This window comes from Trachurus japonicus, chromosome 23 (assembly GCF_045865225.1).
Source record: "Trachurus japonicus isolate A0001 chromosome 23, Traja_1.0".
Lineage (NCBI taxonomy): Eukaryota > Metazoa > Chordata > Actinopteri > Carangiformes > Carangidae > Trachurus > Trachurus japonicus.
In genome coordinates, this window is record NC_140929.1 from 23959063 (window position 1) to 23975997 (window position 16935).

Here is a 16935-nt window from a genome sequence, read left to right on the forward strand (position 1 = left end):
GGTTCAAGCAGTAGAAACACTAAAGTTTTAACAAATTGGCAAAATAATGTAGGTATATCAAAACAACATCCAATAATAATTCAGGGACCAAATCCTCAGGACGTGGTGTATGAAAGTGTGGCCCCTCGTCTACAAAGGCTGAACTGAAATGAAACAGGAGATGTCTTAGTGTTACCGCCTCCCTAACCGTTGCATCGTAAAGCATGGCTCCTGTCGCCTAGCAACCTTGACAGCATTGGACTTTTTTTCCCTTTTTTTTTAACAGAAACTTGAGGATTTAAGGCCGTTGAACTGAACTGAAACCCAGTAATTATATTTAAAGTGTAACCCCGGGGATCTCGGCCCATATTGTTTGCTGTCATATTATTTACATAATTTATGAGGACTGACTGAGGATTTGTTGAGCCGTGAGAGATCCACCCAGGAAAAGAAAGCCACATTTCTATGCCACATTTAAGATGAGACAGGCTAGTCGTGTTCAAATGCAGCCTCAGCTTTTGTAGTTTTAAAGACTTAATCAGACAAACAGCAGCGTCTGATCAGGAAGATATTGATTGTAGTTGTTTCCATTACTTGATCAAACACATGTTAGGCCTTGAAGGAACTTGGATAATCAGTGAGTTTCTCTTGTGTCTCCTTGATAACAGGACGGTCAGCCTGATATCCTCTACACCTTCTGGACCGACGTAACCAACACACTCAGCCAAGAGTTTCACAGAGCGACCGGAGGTAAGAGCCGAGTTGTTCCCCTTTCCCCTGACCGTTTGCTGACCGTTTACATATCAAAGCCGTTTTCTTCAAAGCGGTAAATTGATCGCTCAAAGGACCGGGAGTCTTTCAGGTTTCTTCCAGACAGACCTGGAGATGGCTGCTGCACCACCAGCAGCAGCAGCACAAACAACTAGTAGGAGGTTTCATTTAGTGAGCCATAATCATCAGGCTGTAACAAGAGCTCGGTTAACAGCAGGAAATCAATGGGGCTGTGAGTAATAAATAGCCTGTTGTTCACGGAGCAATCGGAGCATCAGCAGCCTCATATTGAGACTGTGACGGGCTGGGTTACAACCTCGGTTTGTTTTAAGCACACAATGATAATTCTAACCCGAAATGATAAAAAAAATAAATCGGTAACACTTTACTTGAATAGGTATTCATAAGATTGACATAAAACTGTCATAACCATGACATAACAGCTGTCATAAACATCAATGAATACTTATGACAGCTGTCATTAAGTGTCATTCGGTAAGTTATGTCACTTTTGATGCAAAGTTGACATTATTTGAGATGTCCTTGTTATGAGAACTTGACATAATTTTTAAAGTTTGGCAATTAGGTCTGCTATGACAGTTTAAATTGTCTTTATGTCAAGTTGTCAGAACAAAAACATCTCAAACAATGTCAACTTTGCATTAAAAGTGACATAACTTACCGAATGACACTTAACGACAGCTGTCATAAGTATTCATTGATGTTAATGACAGCTGTTATGTCATGGTTATGACAGTGTAGGTCAATCTTATGAATACCTATTCAAGTAAAGTGTTACCAAAAAATCTGATGAGATTTTAAAATGGGGAAGGAAGGAATTAGTCTTGAACTAAAATGAGGCCAGAAAGGTTTCCAAAAAGTCTGCAGGTGGGAGTAGCCAGCCAACCTGCTGTGTGGGGTTGTCCATCTCATTTCCAATCTCTGCTTAAGCCTCAGGAAAGTTGTAAGTCCTGTGGGGGTAGCCAGCCAGCCAGCCAGCGCCAAAGTCTGTGCAGCCGATGGAAGTGAATGACTCCGGACCAGAGGCGCTGGCATCACAGCTAATGAAGAGAGAGAAAATGCTCAGGGGTGGAGGACACACAGGCATCACATGGGAAAACTGGGAAACATTGTGAGAATCATGTTTTCTGATTCCTCCAGTGCTTTCATCACCGTCCAACAAACTAAAGCTGAGGAAGAACATACAGAGCGGATGGGTTTGGGTCAGCAGATTACTCACTGGATGAGCAGCTATACCACTCCAATAGACCAGAATATGTATGAGTGCCAGGCTGTGGTGGGCAGGACACACATGGAACCATATTGGCTCCATTTCTGTACATGGCAGACCTGAAAGAGAGTGGCCCAGTTCCAGTCCGACCCCTTAACGGACTCACTGACTGAGAGGCGCGTTGATGGGAAGTCCCTGAGTGTGTGAAGGCTGTTCCACTGTCAGATCATCAAGTCAGTGAGTCAGTGAATGAGCTTTCTGCCCCCAGCACCGATGCTGACTTAGCGTAAGGAAATTACCCACAGTGCATAGCCTTGGGAAGTCAAATACATGGAATGACGTTGGAACGCGCGTGAAAACAAAAGGACGTTAAATAAACAAACGTAGACGGGAGCTCCCATGTCTCTTTATTGTTTATTGTAAAAAAAAATAAAATAAAATAAACAAAACAAAGTTTACTGTCAGTATTAACGTTGCTCGACACAACTGTGTGTAGTTTGTGATTATTGATGATGATTTGATCAGATCTGATCCTCACACACCTTGTGCATGCTGAAAGTAAACGGTAAATTATCAGTCCCAGACCGGACAGAGTCAAGAACATTTTGTTGTCAAGGTAACATGAAAAGGGGCAAGGCAATTTTATTTGTATAGCCCGTTTTTACAAACAGTTTGTCACAAAGGGCTTTACATGGCAATACAACAACATCCTCTGTTCTTAGACCCTCACATCGACTGAGGAAAAACTCCATGGAAAACCCTTTTAACAGGGAAAAATTGGAGAAACCTCAGGGTGAGCAACAGAGGAGGGATCCCTCACCCAGGACGGACAGACGTGACATAGATGTTGTTACAGACAAGAAAACAGTTTATAGTTTATGACACAGAATGTGGGAAACATGGAAAAGTAGGGGTAAGTGCTGTTCCATTCCGGACTCTTGACAGCTGACGTTGGTTAAGTCAGTGAGGGTTCAGGGCTCGAGTCTTAAGGGGGCGGACTGGAAGTGGGCCAGTTAGTCCAGGGGCCTCATCACTGACTGTTCAGACTGATGCCAGCCACTCTCTGGACTCTGGACTCTGGACCAGAGGGACAACAGCCTGTCCTTTGTACACACTGAGGTCCTCCTGCAGTCAGAGTCCACTTTGAAGTCATCAGCCAGCATCTTTTCTGCAGTGTGGCAGCAGAATAAATCACAGCATGAGTAAAGTGAGGGTCTGGATGGGACACCTGACCGACCTGCTGTCCCTGGTTCACCTGAGCAGCTCCTACAGCTACAGGCCGCTACACCCACACTGCAGCATCAGATTGCTTGAGCAGTCAGTCGACATTCACACATGTCTGGAATATACAGAGACAGCCTGAGCCTCCCTACTTTATTAGTATTATTAGTATTTATAATTATTCAGACTGCTAGGTGCCAAATCTACTCGCAGTGAACTGCTCGACCCAGAGTGTGTTTACATATTATATAATATACATACATATTATGTAATTTTGAAGCAGTTAAATCTTAGATCTCAAACTCCTGGCTGATATTTGTTTGTGTGTTCTATATATACGTATATACAGTATATATACACTGTGTATTCATAGTGTGATTTATGTCCTTTTATATTTAGCTCCTATGTTTTATTTCTGACTTGCTGCTGGAACACTGAGGGATCTAAGGGATCAATCTGAAGTCAACACTTACTGCTAATCTTTTTACAATGAAAATCTATCAGCCTTCTCTTTCTTCAAAGGCTTTCAGTAAAAAAAAAAAAAAAAAAACCCGCAGAAAATGTTTCACCCACACCCACACTCACTGCTATTATTTGCAAAACCAAGCTTGTGCCAGTTGACAATCACATCAGCTGTGGACAACTGAAGTTGCATTCAGGGTCCGATGCAGCTGCCGGAAAATATCTGATTTACACAGTAGGTGTGTGAGCCATGACATATGATATACACAGGATCTACTTTATAAATATATATGTGTGTATATGCCTGTAATTATTGACTCAAAATAGATTTTTAATTATGCATTTTCTTTGGAAGGAGGGAGGAAGTCAGTGTTGTGTGAACCTTAGTTCAGTTAGTTACACTATGATTTCATGCAGCCAGATTTGTGACACAGTTGCACTATTTCCCACATCAGATTGTCTTTGTGCTGAAAGTTGACAAACAAACATGAATATTCATCTTTGAGAAATGGGAAATATCTAGTCAGACAGCCTGCATGGATCTAATGTTAGCTGAGTGATTCTCTGGTATTGACTTGAGAGGTGGGGGTGCATACAACCCTGCGGTCTATATTAATAACATGCGGTGCCACACAGTTCTGAGACACACTGGTGCTTTTGTCACATTTTTCCTGACATTTGCCATTTGAAGCGTTTGTTAAAATGCATCCACACATTCCAGCATCTTTTCCGTTGCGCTGTTGCTAAGCTCCAACATGAACACGAATGCAGGGAGTGTGCTTCCAAAACCGAAGTCAGTGATTGCAGCACAGAGACATCAATTAGAGGAATTGATCATTTTTGGGGGGCTAAGTACTTGTCAGGAATTGGACCAAATTAGCGCTGATTATTGTTTCAGCTCACTGATCATCCCTCTCTTTGTCCTCCATCAAAGCAGAGTCTCTCCACGCTCAATTGTGCAACAAATGAAACGACAACCTCCCCCTTTAAAAAACAGCAAAAACAAATACATAAATGAACAGTGGGTGTACAAGGGAATCTTTGTAAGACGGGGAAAGAAAGACTTAATTATGCCATCAATAATATCTTTCTCTCTTCTCGCTCAAACACACACTCACACATCATATGGAGGCAGCGAGTTGTCTGATTGCAGGGAAGATAAAGTGAGAACAGGAGAGGCGCGTTTGGCTGCGTGCTAACATACTTGGCTTCATTCTCACACTTTCCTGAAAAACCTGCAATTGCTGTCATTGTGTGTGTTGGTGCGTGTTGTGTGTTTGGAGAGGTTCAGTGAGGGTAAGGATGTGTGATGTGTTTCACTTTGCTGCTTGTTCTCCTGATTAAAATCAATAATATATGTGTGTGTGTGTGTGTGTAGTGCCACAGAAAGGTGTTGAAATTTCCGTTATTGATTTTTAATTTGCAGATATTTAAAAGTATATGTTTTCACTTTGTCATTATGGGTCATTGAGTGTAGCTATTTGATTTTAAAACGACAATTTCACGAATATAAAATGAAATAAATCTCAAATACTAGAATATGTGAAATGTGAGAGATCTGATGCTGCTGTACACTGGAACCAGTCCTCTTCCCTTTTCTCTTTCTCACCTCTCTGCTTCTGTTAAGACATGATGTAAATCCATCCCAGAGCTGACGTTCCGTCCACCTCTCACTTATTTCCAGCCTTTCCAGTGTCGTGTCCTCATTCGGCAGTGGAGAACTTTTTATTTTTAAACCAAGATGATGTGTAGTGACTTGCAAAACATCTCACTTCAAAGGCTCAGTGAGTAGTTTTCAAAAAAGAAAAGTGGAAAAAAACCCAACAGTTTGTAATTTGATATATCGGTTGTGCCAGTGCTGCTTGGCTGCAAGTCAGAGGTTTAACATATTCATAAACACTTCAACTCAGTTTTATTTGGTAATGGAAGGAGGGCACTTCTGCAGGGAGATCATCTTCATTATACTGTTGTTCGTAGAAATAGAAAACACATCTCTTTTCATTAGCCAGGAGCTGTCTGTATGTTTTGCTATTGGCTACACTGTCAGTGTTAAATTCATTCCTTTGCTCACCAACACTGTGTCCAGAGGTGGAGAGCAGAGCCACTGTTCACTCCTGTCTCTGCCACATCTGTCCTTCCACTGAAGTTAGCATGCTAACCGAACCTGTCTTCACCAACACAAATTGACTGTAGCCTCCAGTCTGACTTAAAGACATAGTGTTGATCACAGGGCCTATCATCTTTAACCTGTATAACCCACTACTGGAAATGATTGGCTGCAGAGAAAACCTACAAATAACCCTTTAAACTTATACTACCAGTCAAAACTGTGGACACACCTTCTCATTCAGTGGTATTTCTTTATTACTTATTACTTTGTAGATTCATACTGAAGGCATCAAAACTATGAAGGAACATATTAGAATTATATTGTAAACACAAAAGTGTTAAAACAAAAGTGTTATCCGTCACCTGACCTAAACCCAACTGAGATGGTTTGAGTGAGTTCGACCAAGTGACGGCAAAACAGCCAACAAGTGCTCCTCTGGGAACTCCTTCAAGACTGTTGGAAAACCTCATGAAGCTGGTGACAGAATGTCAAGGGTGCAAAGCTGGAATCAAAGCAAAAGGTGGCTACTCTGAAAAACCAAAATTGCTTTTTCGTTAACTACATAATTCCATATGTGTTTCTTCATAGTTTTGATGTCTTCAGTTTGAATCTACAATGTAGAAAGTAATGAAAAAAAAAAAAAAACATTGAATGAGAAGGTGTGTCCAAACTTTTGACTGGTAGTGTACATCAACTGTTCAGGTGCCACAGAATAAGCTGAATGCAACATGTTAGGTATTATAAAGTATACAATTGTTGAAGTAACAAAAACACCTTTCTATAAATCCAATAGACAGAGCAGTGTTAGCATTAGCTAGCACCTGTCACATCAGACACAATCATCTGATACAGAATCATTGTGTAATGTAGTAAATTTATAATCTAATATCTCGATGTGTGGATCTAATGAGAGTCCTTCCACTTTTTTCTCCACTGTCACATGTAATCAGATGTTTTCCTCTGTCCTTGCCTCTGTCCAGCTTCGTCCTTCTTGAAGCAAGCGTTTGAAGGGGAGTATCCTAAACTGTTGCGACTTTACAACGAGCTGTGGCGCCGGCTGCAGCAGTACAGTGCCAGCCTGCAGGGAGCCCTGGCGGTCGGCGCGGGGATGGACGCGTCTCTGGACATCACGGCCACGGAGACGGACGGACAGGACCTGTTCACGCACGGCAAACAGGACTACAGGTGATCAGCTAGGGGCTTGTTCTCCTTCAGCTCAGCTGTAAAACTATTACTGAACTAAAGCATGAAGAAGTACATCACTCACACACACAAAGGACAAGGAGTTCTGCAGTCAGAGGAACGACACAGAATCACAGAATCAGCATCAGCATACTCTGATGCTGAGTTTAAAGGAATAGTTCACCAAAAAATGAAATTCAGTTATTATTGACTCACCCCCATGCTGATGAATACTCCGGAGTTTTTTATTCCTTAAAGTGCATCTGGAGACCCGGGAGGCCGGTTCGTAGTCCAACGGAATCCTTATACGAGGAGAGTAATAGCGCCCAACACGAAAAAGCCCATAAAACTACACAGAAACCCTCTAATCTTCCTCCTTACTGCTTGTCAGCTGCAATCCAAGTGTCCTGAAGGGATATAGTCCAGTTTACTTTAAACTACATCATTTAGGACATTTTTAGGGTTAGTTTTATCAACCTTTTTGTGTCGGGCGCTATTGACTCTCATAAGGAATTTGTTGGACTACTTCATTTTTTGGTGAACTATTCCTTTAAGGTGTTAGAACAAGGAGGGTGGGATTAGTGCGTCTGTGGCTGAGTGACAAGTGTATGAAAAGACTGTAGGGACAGAGAGTGAAGAACAAAGGAGTGATGTAACGGGTAGACAGAGTGGGAGTGAAGACGTGAGCACAAACACACACAGTCAGCTACTGTACACACCTGTCAATCACCGCAACACACATTCAAATACACACACACACATACACACACACACACACACACTTCCAGTATCATGTCTGCATTGATCAATAACAGGATGCGACGCCGGGCCGTTTTGTCTCCATTAATGTCAGTGCTCCATTAATAAATATCAGCCCTGATATTTTAGCCAGTGAGAGGATACTGTATGTATGATTATAGATTATAGATGATCTCATCATCATATTATGATAGCGTTAATGACTTTTGTACATTAAAAGCGATGCTGTCTGATCTTATCTGTTCTCCTACATTTCTGCTCTGTACCATCAGTTGTGTTCTCATTCTTTTTTTTCTTTTTTTTTTAATTATCTGTTTCTTTTAATGAACAAACAGACAAACAAAAAACATAGTAAAGTAATCAGACATTATAAAAAGTAAAAATAATAATAATAAAAATAGAATAAAAGAAAAGAAAAAAAATACATTTTCATAAAATATATGCACTAGGTACGGCAGAAAATACATCAATTACAATTGAAGATACTTTACACATCCTTTGTTATATATCTCACCCATTTCTCCCATCTTTTTTCAAAAACACAAACTTGATGTCTAATTCTCATTGTTATTTTCTCCATTACATATATCTCATTAACCAGATCCTTCCATTTAGAATTATTTAAATTGTCATCTTTTAACTGGTTTCTTGTAATTTGTTTAATTAGTGCTACTCTTCTTATTAAAAACAAATATATATAATTCTTCTTGATGTTTTCTGAAGTAATAAAACTAAAAGGTTATTATTCACAGAGATGCCAAAAATATTTGATAACTGATGTGTGTTCTCATTCTATGTGTGTGTGTGTGTGTGTGCAGCCCGGAGAAGGCTCTGAAGGACTCCCTGCAGCCGTACGAGGCGGCCTACCTCTCCAAGTCCCTCTCCCGCCTCTTTGACCCCATCAACCTGGTGTTCCCCATGGGCGGCCGCAACCCCCCCTCCAGTGACGAGCTGGACAGCATCATCAAGACCATCAGCAGGCACGTACACCGGCACCGCACGCCGCTCCACGCTGAGCCCCCACTGCCACTCAACAGTGTGTCAGCACCTTTAAAAAGCTGTTGATTTATCCTGCCAGACATTTCACTAGCTCAGGCAGTTATAAAGTTCTTATTTTTTACACGGTAAATGATGGAAAAACATGTGGCAGGCCACAGGTGGGAACAAAGTAACACTCCATATGGTCGGGTGTGACACAAGAGGCGTGTTCCATTTAAATCAATAGAAGCCTACATACATCCCAGCTCCCTCGAGTGCATCTCTCCCTCTCATCTCCGTCCCTCCCTCGGCACATGTGACTGTTTATAGCCGCTCACTAGAAGGCAGGAGGAGGGTCGACACTCAGCCATCGCAGAGAAGGAGAAGCGCCGCCGATCGTGAAATGGGAACAACTGTGCACACTTTTGGCACGTCTCCTCTCAAGTGACAGTAGCTGTGAGGAGAATGACATAAGAGAGCTTGAGATAGATCTGCTCCACCCCGCCCCGCCCCTCCCCTTCCCTCCCTCTCGCACTTTACACTCGACCCGTTGTAAATTGCGATTGCGGGTTGATGGTTTCAGAAAGAGGCTGAGGCAGGTTCTCACTGAGAAATGGAGGGTTTTTGAAGCTGTAAATTAAAAAACACTTGAATTATCAACCTTTTTCCGCCTTCTACCCCATTGCACATAAGAGGACAATCAAACAAAGTTGTGAAATTCTCAGTAATTAGACAATATACACATTAATGTCATGAAAAAAATAGTAATTTCCCCAAATACAAATGTGATCTGTCATCATGATCGGACAAAAAAGACACTGGTCTCCCTAACACCATGAGTGGTAAAGAACGTGAGGGAGTGCAGCTCAAGTGTATAGCTTGGTGATCAGCCAGGTTATATGATTTAAAATGGAGAATCTGTCTCATTTGCTTGTTTGTTTGCAGTGAGCTGAATGTAGCATCAGTCGATCCAGATCTGTCCCTGGCTGTGGCCAAGAACGCCGCCAAGACGGTCCAGCTCTTCTGCGTCAAGTCTGAACAGCTGGTGTGTACAGCATTGTGCATCTGTGTGTGAGAGTGTGTGTGTGTGTTGAAATTTGGAATTAAAAACCACGTCTGTTTACCTAAGAGGCCCCATTTGTTCCTCTCTGTAATTAGCTCGTCAACTCGGTGGAGTCTGCGGAGAACTGACGTGCCCGCCTCATTGTGTGTCTCCTGTCAATCAATCAATTAACCAATCGATCGTCTGTCCACAGTTGTGCACTCAGGGCGATGCCAGTCAGGTGATCGGTCCGTTAACGGACGGCCAGAGGAGGAACGTTGCTGTGATCAACTCCCTTTACCGTCTGCATCAGGCCGTCGCTAAGGTGAGGAGGATTATTAACAATCTAACTGTGCCTGTGACAGTGTGGGTTAGCTACATTAAAAATGACTGTGATCATTTAGATTTTAATGTCACACAGACTTTCTCATTTATTAAAAGGAATTAAAAAAAAGGTTTAGTTCACGCCTGAATCTTGATCACAGCTGCAGCCAGTCTTCAGCACAATGTGATTATTTCCTATAACTTTTAAAAAGCTTATTATAAGCAGCTGTTATTTAATCAAATCTGTTTCATTCAGCATTAAAGATGTGGTCACACACACACTGACAGGATTTCAACATGTTGCAGGAATCACACAGGGATTTACTGTCTGTTCAGAGACAGCTGTTTTATTTATAAAACAACACAGACACTTTAACTGTCTTTTTAAAGTAGCAGCGTCTGTGTGGTTTGAGCATCACTCTTTTCATTGTATATTAATTGGCAGATTTCATTCAGCTACACACCCCGTTCTTATCTGTCTGCTGATTACTGAGCATTACCTTCCCACTGTATTGAAATGTAACACATCCATGTGTACGGCAGTGAAGGAGATTAAAGGGCCGTGAAAGAGACGTCCGCAGGGTGCAGTGTGTTCTCTCAGCCCCCTCCATTAAAGATGTATGGCCAGCGCTGGCACAGCAGCCCGGCTGATTAACAGCGTTAAAAAAAAAAAAAAAAACAGATTACCGAGGCATTAAATATTTAACTTAAAGCTTTAACATTTTACTGTGTGAAAACACAGGGAGAATTAATTCCAGGTAGGCGGTGGGAGGGGGGATGGAGGAACAAATAGTAGGGAAGGGAAGCTACAAAGTGCTGTTTAAGTATTTAAAGACTTCCTTTCTTAGGTTACAACACATAGGTGTCGTTCTCTGGTCTTTGGTGTTTCACTCGGTTCTATGATACAGGTTCTACAACACAGTTAAAAGCTTCATTCACAGCTTGGACCTATGAGGCTACTTGAACTTAATGACAAAACAGAAATAGAAATAATAGATAATATAATATTGAACTTAAAGGGATAGTTCAACATTTTTGGCAAATTGGTGCATTGCCATAATCCTAATAGTTTAAGGAGTAGGATCGTTACCTTTAATTGTCGGTGCAAGCTATGACCAAGAAATCCCTTTAGCCTCCGTAGCGTAGCTCTGAGCAGCTCACGGCTCTGCTCCGCCGTTCTAAAAACAGCTTGCACCGACAATTAAAGGTAACAAACCTACTCCTAAAACTATTGGGATTATGGCAACGGGCCAATTTGCCAAAATGTTGAACTATCCCTTTAAACAATGACAAAGCAGAAATAGAAATGATAGATTTTTTTTCCGAATCTGTGTCGGAGCAGATTTTCAGTAGACGAGGCTGCATGCACTGACTTCTGTCTACTCTGTCTCTCTGTTCATTCATAAATGATATAACTACTCCAGCACTACTTCACACAGCTCTGTGATTAAGTGCCTTCATTCATATGGAACTGTGCCTCAGGTTGTGGAGCTCTGCAGTATTAAATGGCTCCAGCAGCTCAGAAAGAACCTGCACATAAAATCTCACATGAAACCACTGTAAATTAGCATTATAGTGTTTTTAATACTTTATGTTTTAAAAGGTGTCATACAAATTAATTCATTCTTTTTTCTTTTTTCTTTTGCATGTGTCTCTCTCTGTGTTTGACTTTGCAGATTATTTCGGGTCTGGGGTCGTGTCCTCCAGCTGCTGCAGAGGCTCTGTCTTCGTCTTTGCAGGTTTGACGACAATAATTTTATTTCTTCCTATTTCATTCTTATTCATGTTTTAACTGTTTAAAAAAAAAAAAAACATCCTCCTAATCTCATGAACATTACCAGGAAATATTGTCTCACTTCTGTGGTTGGTTATTGTAATGGAGCCTCTTCTCAGTTTACAAAAAATGTCAACTTCCTCTGACTTTTTCTTTTTGTCTCAACTGTGAATTAGAAAACTGGGACGTGTAAAGTTAATTAAATCCTCAGTGGAGGCTTTTATTAAGTGTCAGACCTACTTCAAGCCTTCAGCTGTGTTAATTTAGCTTTGATTCTGTTTCAGTCTTTTTATTAAAAAGTTTCTGTCAGTCAGGTCACAGCTGCCCTGGCTCATACGTACAGTCATAGATGTGGTTCCCATGTTGGACCACTAATATAGAACCATTACACTCAGGTCACACAGCTCGGGAACAATCAGATTATTATTATAGAGACACTTTTACCTTTTCCTGATGAGACCTGTGCTGCTTGGTTTAAACTGACACACACACACTGAATTTCCGTTGATGTTGATGTCGTCAACACACAATCAAACACGCAAATGCTGACGCACTCATATCAGTCATCAGTCATAGCCTCAGCACATAGCTGCTGCCCACTTGACGACCTGTGTTGTTGTCTTTGTGTTGTTGTCAGGTCAGGTTTGTTCTTTGTTCTCTCATGCTGTTACGTTACACTCCATGCTTTACATCAGCCTGTTTCCCTCTCTGTCACTCAGGGCGTCCAGGCCCTGATGAGCAGTGCAGTGCAGCCTCTCCTGCAGTCAGTCAGCGACTCCATAGAGGCCATCATCATCACACTACACCAGGAGGACTTCTCAGGGTCAGTTGCTATACAATACAGCCTTAGACATACACATCACCTCTTTTTCTGTATTCCGAGAATATCTAAAGAATCTGGTCGTCGTTCATTTCAGTTCAAAGCTCCGTCTGATTGGAACATGGATCTCCAATGACAGCTTAGGTCTATTACTTCTCTTTATGGTTTCAAGGCATCACTTCTAATCTGCAAACCCTGTATTTTATTTTATCTTTTTGTTTTGTCTTATTCTTATTTCTCATTCATTTCCCTGTTCATATCTCTGTTGCTTCTTAGATTTTTAGATTGTTTTCGTATAAACTGTAATTTTTTGTGACTCTCTCATTTTTTTCTTTTTTTTTCCCCCATTTGAAAGCATGGATATCACTAAATTGATATCTGGCTGTTTGTGGATTAGCTGGGGTTAGGAGAGCCTTTTTTTTATTTTATTTTATTTTTTTTTAATTTGTTTATTTATTCATTAATGAACAAAAAAACATGTAAATGTGCCGGATTGTAGCAGGGTGCTAATTTCCATCTGGAGTCCCATAAACATAAAAACAGTTCAATAACAGTACACATAATAATGTAGACAACACAAAAGGACAAAAGGCGACTATAACAATGATTAAATATATTGACAAACACATTCCACAAGAGTTTTGTTCTTGGAGATAATGTGCATAAGTGCTGGGTTAAAGTGACAAGTGCTAAAGTGCAGGAGTGCATAGGTACCAGGTTGTATTGCATGATGCGCATTACACCCAGTTGCACAAGATATTGCACAAAATGGTGTGTGTGTTTACAAGTCCTGTAATGTGTTTCACTGTATTTCTTTTTTCTTTACTTGACTTTGTATTATTGTATCATTTTGCGGAAGGACCCCCTCGAAAATGAGATCATTCATCTCAAGGTTCAGGTTCATCTCCTGAATAAATACATTCAAATTCAAATTCAAACATGCAGCAACAATTTCAGGAAGTCAAGAATCCTGTGTTTTGACTGGAGGAACCAGGAAATAATAAGCCAAGTCTGTGATACCTTCCTGTCTATAGAATAGAATAATAATACTAAAATCTCTCTTACATCAAAAACAAGAGCTCAGACTTCATTGCGTTGTGTCGTCTAACTGCACATTTGTCTGATATTTACATAAATCCCCTGAATCAACACCACAAACATGTAGCTCAGATCAGCTGAGGTAACACCGAGTATCCAGCCAACTCCGATGGCTCCCACCTGTCACTCAAAGGGGGTTATGTCCACAGTATACACACACATCTTTAAGCCTCAATAAAAAGGTTAACAAGTGTGTTGTGTGTAGATTTTTTTTTTGGGTGGATAGACTCACGTGTAGTGGTATGGATTTATTCTTTTACTTTTTTGACTGTATTTTATGATAGGAAACTGATCTCAGCTGTTTGGGATCAGGGTGAAACTTGTGGCTAAACTAAGATTAAAATAAGACAAGACTATTAATCCCTCAAGGGTGAACTAAGAAAAAACAGACTATATAGTACATCACATACACAACCTTAAATAAAAATGGGGCTAAAATATCAAAAGTACTACTGTTTGAATGTAGAAATATTTTGTGTGTAATTTATTCTACCTGGTGCGTTATTCTATATCTATTTTATAGTAGTACTTTTGATATTTTAGTCCCATTCTTGTGTATGTGATGTATATAGTCTGTGTGTTTTCTTAGTTCACCCTTGAGGGATTGATATAGTCTTATCTTGTTTAATCTTAGCTTAGTCAATAAAATAGATATAGAATACTGCACCATTACACACAAAATATTTCTACATTCAAACAGTAAATGTAATTTTAGTTTTCTCGTCTTAACAGCAGAGACAGAGCTTCTTATCAATATCAATACAACCACACTGAATGTTCCTCAGAGAAATGTGATAGTGTGTGTGTCACTGCCAGGGTGTAGTGTGTATCTTGGACTAGTATCTTTTCTAAATAGTATTGTGTTTTCCTTCTTCTGTTAATACAACAGGCCTCTGTCGGCCCCTGATAAGCCCGATGTCCCCTGCTCCCTCTACATGAAGGAGCTGCAGGGCTTCATCTCCAGGGTGATGAGCGACTACTTCAGACACATCCAGTGCGTGGACTTCATCTACGAGAGCACCGAGTCCATCGCTCAGAGAGCCATCGAGCTGTTCGTCCGCCACGCCAGCCTGCTGCGCCCGCTGGGAGAGGGAGGCAAGATGAGGCTGGCCGCCGACTTCGCTCAGGTGAAGACCACCTGGATTAGCTCTGTGGAGAGGCCTGTCTCTCTGTTACCAAGTAACTGAAACATTTGTGTGTCTTTTTGTGTCAGATGGAGATGGCAGTGGGTCCTCTGTGCAGGAGAGTGTCTGATTTGGGGAAACCGTACAGGATGCTCCGCTCCTTCAGGTGTGTACGCTCATATATCACCAAGACCAGAGAAACACTCCTCTCTGATTCTAATATGAAGACAAAGATAGAGAGGTATTGATTGACATTTGTGTAGCTATAGAAACAGGATGAAGAATCTGTTCACTCAGATGAAGCCACATTCATCATAACAGCTGAAAAACGAGCTGTCTGAGATGCTCAGTGTGTAATTAGTGGGGTCATAATATCAGATGATAATTGAGCCTTTAAAACTTGTGTTTGAATGCTGATGTTAGCAGCTGTAAGGGCTTTCTATGTTTTTCCCACAATCTGCAGATCACATTTGTTTGTCGAGCAGCATGAAAACATGTTATCACTGTTTAGATTAATTTCCCACCGCACTGCACAGACACTGAGTCGCCCTCATTCTTGTTATTACTGTCATGTGATGGCGGAATTAGCAGGAACTCCTCCTGAGATGAATGTGGAACGCAAACGTGGGAAAAGTGATCCCATCATGAACGGCATCACTGTTCTGCCGCTGATGCAAATCACATGTCAGAGTTTGCTTAAAGGTTTGGAAATGATATTTGCCTGCAGTCGAGTCACCGCGGTGATGGGCTCATTTAGAAAAATATAAGCGTGAGTAGTAAAGGTAGGAGTAATGAATTCTCAGTCTCAGGAGTCATGTACAGAAATGTACCAAAAATGAGACACAGCGTCTTCCTGTCGACTACAAACTGTCCTGCTCAGTCCTGAGTCAGAATTGACCAGATATAAAACTATTTTTCAATCATTACTTACTCACATCTATTCAGATCAACTTCATTCCAACTCATTGGCTCCACTTTCCCACTTTCTTTTGGACTTTTATGGTCAGTAGAGCTCATTAACATAAAAACACCCTCCAGTTTTTTAATTCCAAAAAGAGATTTTGTATTCATTTGACTATAGTTGCACTCAGAGGAATGAATGTTGATGGATTATCACGGAAAATTTAGACAGTAAGTTAGATCAAATTAATTTTTTCCGAACAACTTTTTCATGTGGCGGCTTCAGGACACTTGGGTCAGTACAGATGAGCAGTATGGAGGTATCTGATGTTTCATAGTGTGTGTTTTGGACGATTTGAAAGTGAGCATCATTCGCTGCCATTATATGTAAACCCGTTGGTAGCCAGACCGCCCCGGAACTCCTAAAGCGATTTGATGACTCAGAAAGTTCTTCAAACCCTTGGTTGGCATGACGGTGAGTAGACAATTGGTGAATTATCGATTTTGGGTGAAGTATCCCTTTAAGTGAGACCCATCACATCACTGTAGTGAAGTGACCAGATAAAGACCACAGACGCTCCAAATTTGAAGAACCACCCATGTTATGTGACTGTTGTTGTGTTGTTACAGCTCAGTGTGTGTCTGTGTTGCAGGCCGCTGCTGTTTCAGACCAGCGAGCTGATAGCCAGCAGTCCAGCTGTGGGAGACCTGATCCCCTACAGCACCCTGCTGCACTTCTTCTTCACCAGAGCCCCGTCTGAGCTCAAGTCCCCTCACCAGGTCTACACACACACACACACACACCTGTATTTGATTCATTATTAGGAGAGCTTTTTGTGTTGTTGTGACTGCAGCGACTGACACAGACTGAATTTCCCTCCCGCACAGAGAGCAGAGTGGTCCATCGCTCGCTACTCCCAGTGGCAGGACGACCATCCCTCAGAGAGAGACCGGCTCAGCCTCATCAGGTAACCTCTTTCTTCATCACAGTTACACAACGCTCTGTGTAGTTTGTCTTGAAAGAAACACAAAGGCACCACAACCAGCGTTTCAGCTCAACAACGTGAGGAGTGAATGTCAGTGACGCTTCACGGAGCAGAGAGGTGAGACGAGTGCAGAGGCAGAGGGCACTGACAGGTTGTCCAGGTGTTGTCATGGTG

At 41.4% G+C, this 16935-nt stretch overlaps 1 protein-coding gene across 1 annotated transcript in view; it reads left to right on the plus strand.

The window, feature by feature from the left end:
- Positions 1-16935, plus strand: part of cog5 (component of oligomeric golgi complex 5) — a 59430-nt gene that overhangs the window by 41922 nt on the left and 573 nt on the right. Inside the window, exons 11-21 of the mRNA XM_085769265.1 lie at positions 648-729; positions 6755-6959; positions 8534-8699; positions 9643-9738; positions 9950-10060; positions 11736-11798; positions 12553-12656; positions 14641-14878; positions 14965-15041; positions 16429-16555; positions 16664-16743. Coding sequence (XP_085625391.1) covers positions 648-729; positions 6755-6959; positions 8534-8699; positions 9643-9738; positions 9950-10060; positions 11736-11798; positions 12553-12656; positions 14641-14878; positions 14965-15041; positions 16429-16555; positions 16664-16743 — 1349 coding nt within the window. The remainder of the gene's footprint in view (positions 1-647; positions 730-6754; positions 6960-8533; positions 8700-9642; positions 9739-9949; positions 10061-11735; positions 11799-12552; positions 12657-14640; positions 14879-14964; positions 15042-16428; positions 16556-16663; positions 16744-16935) is intronic.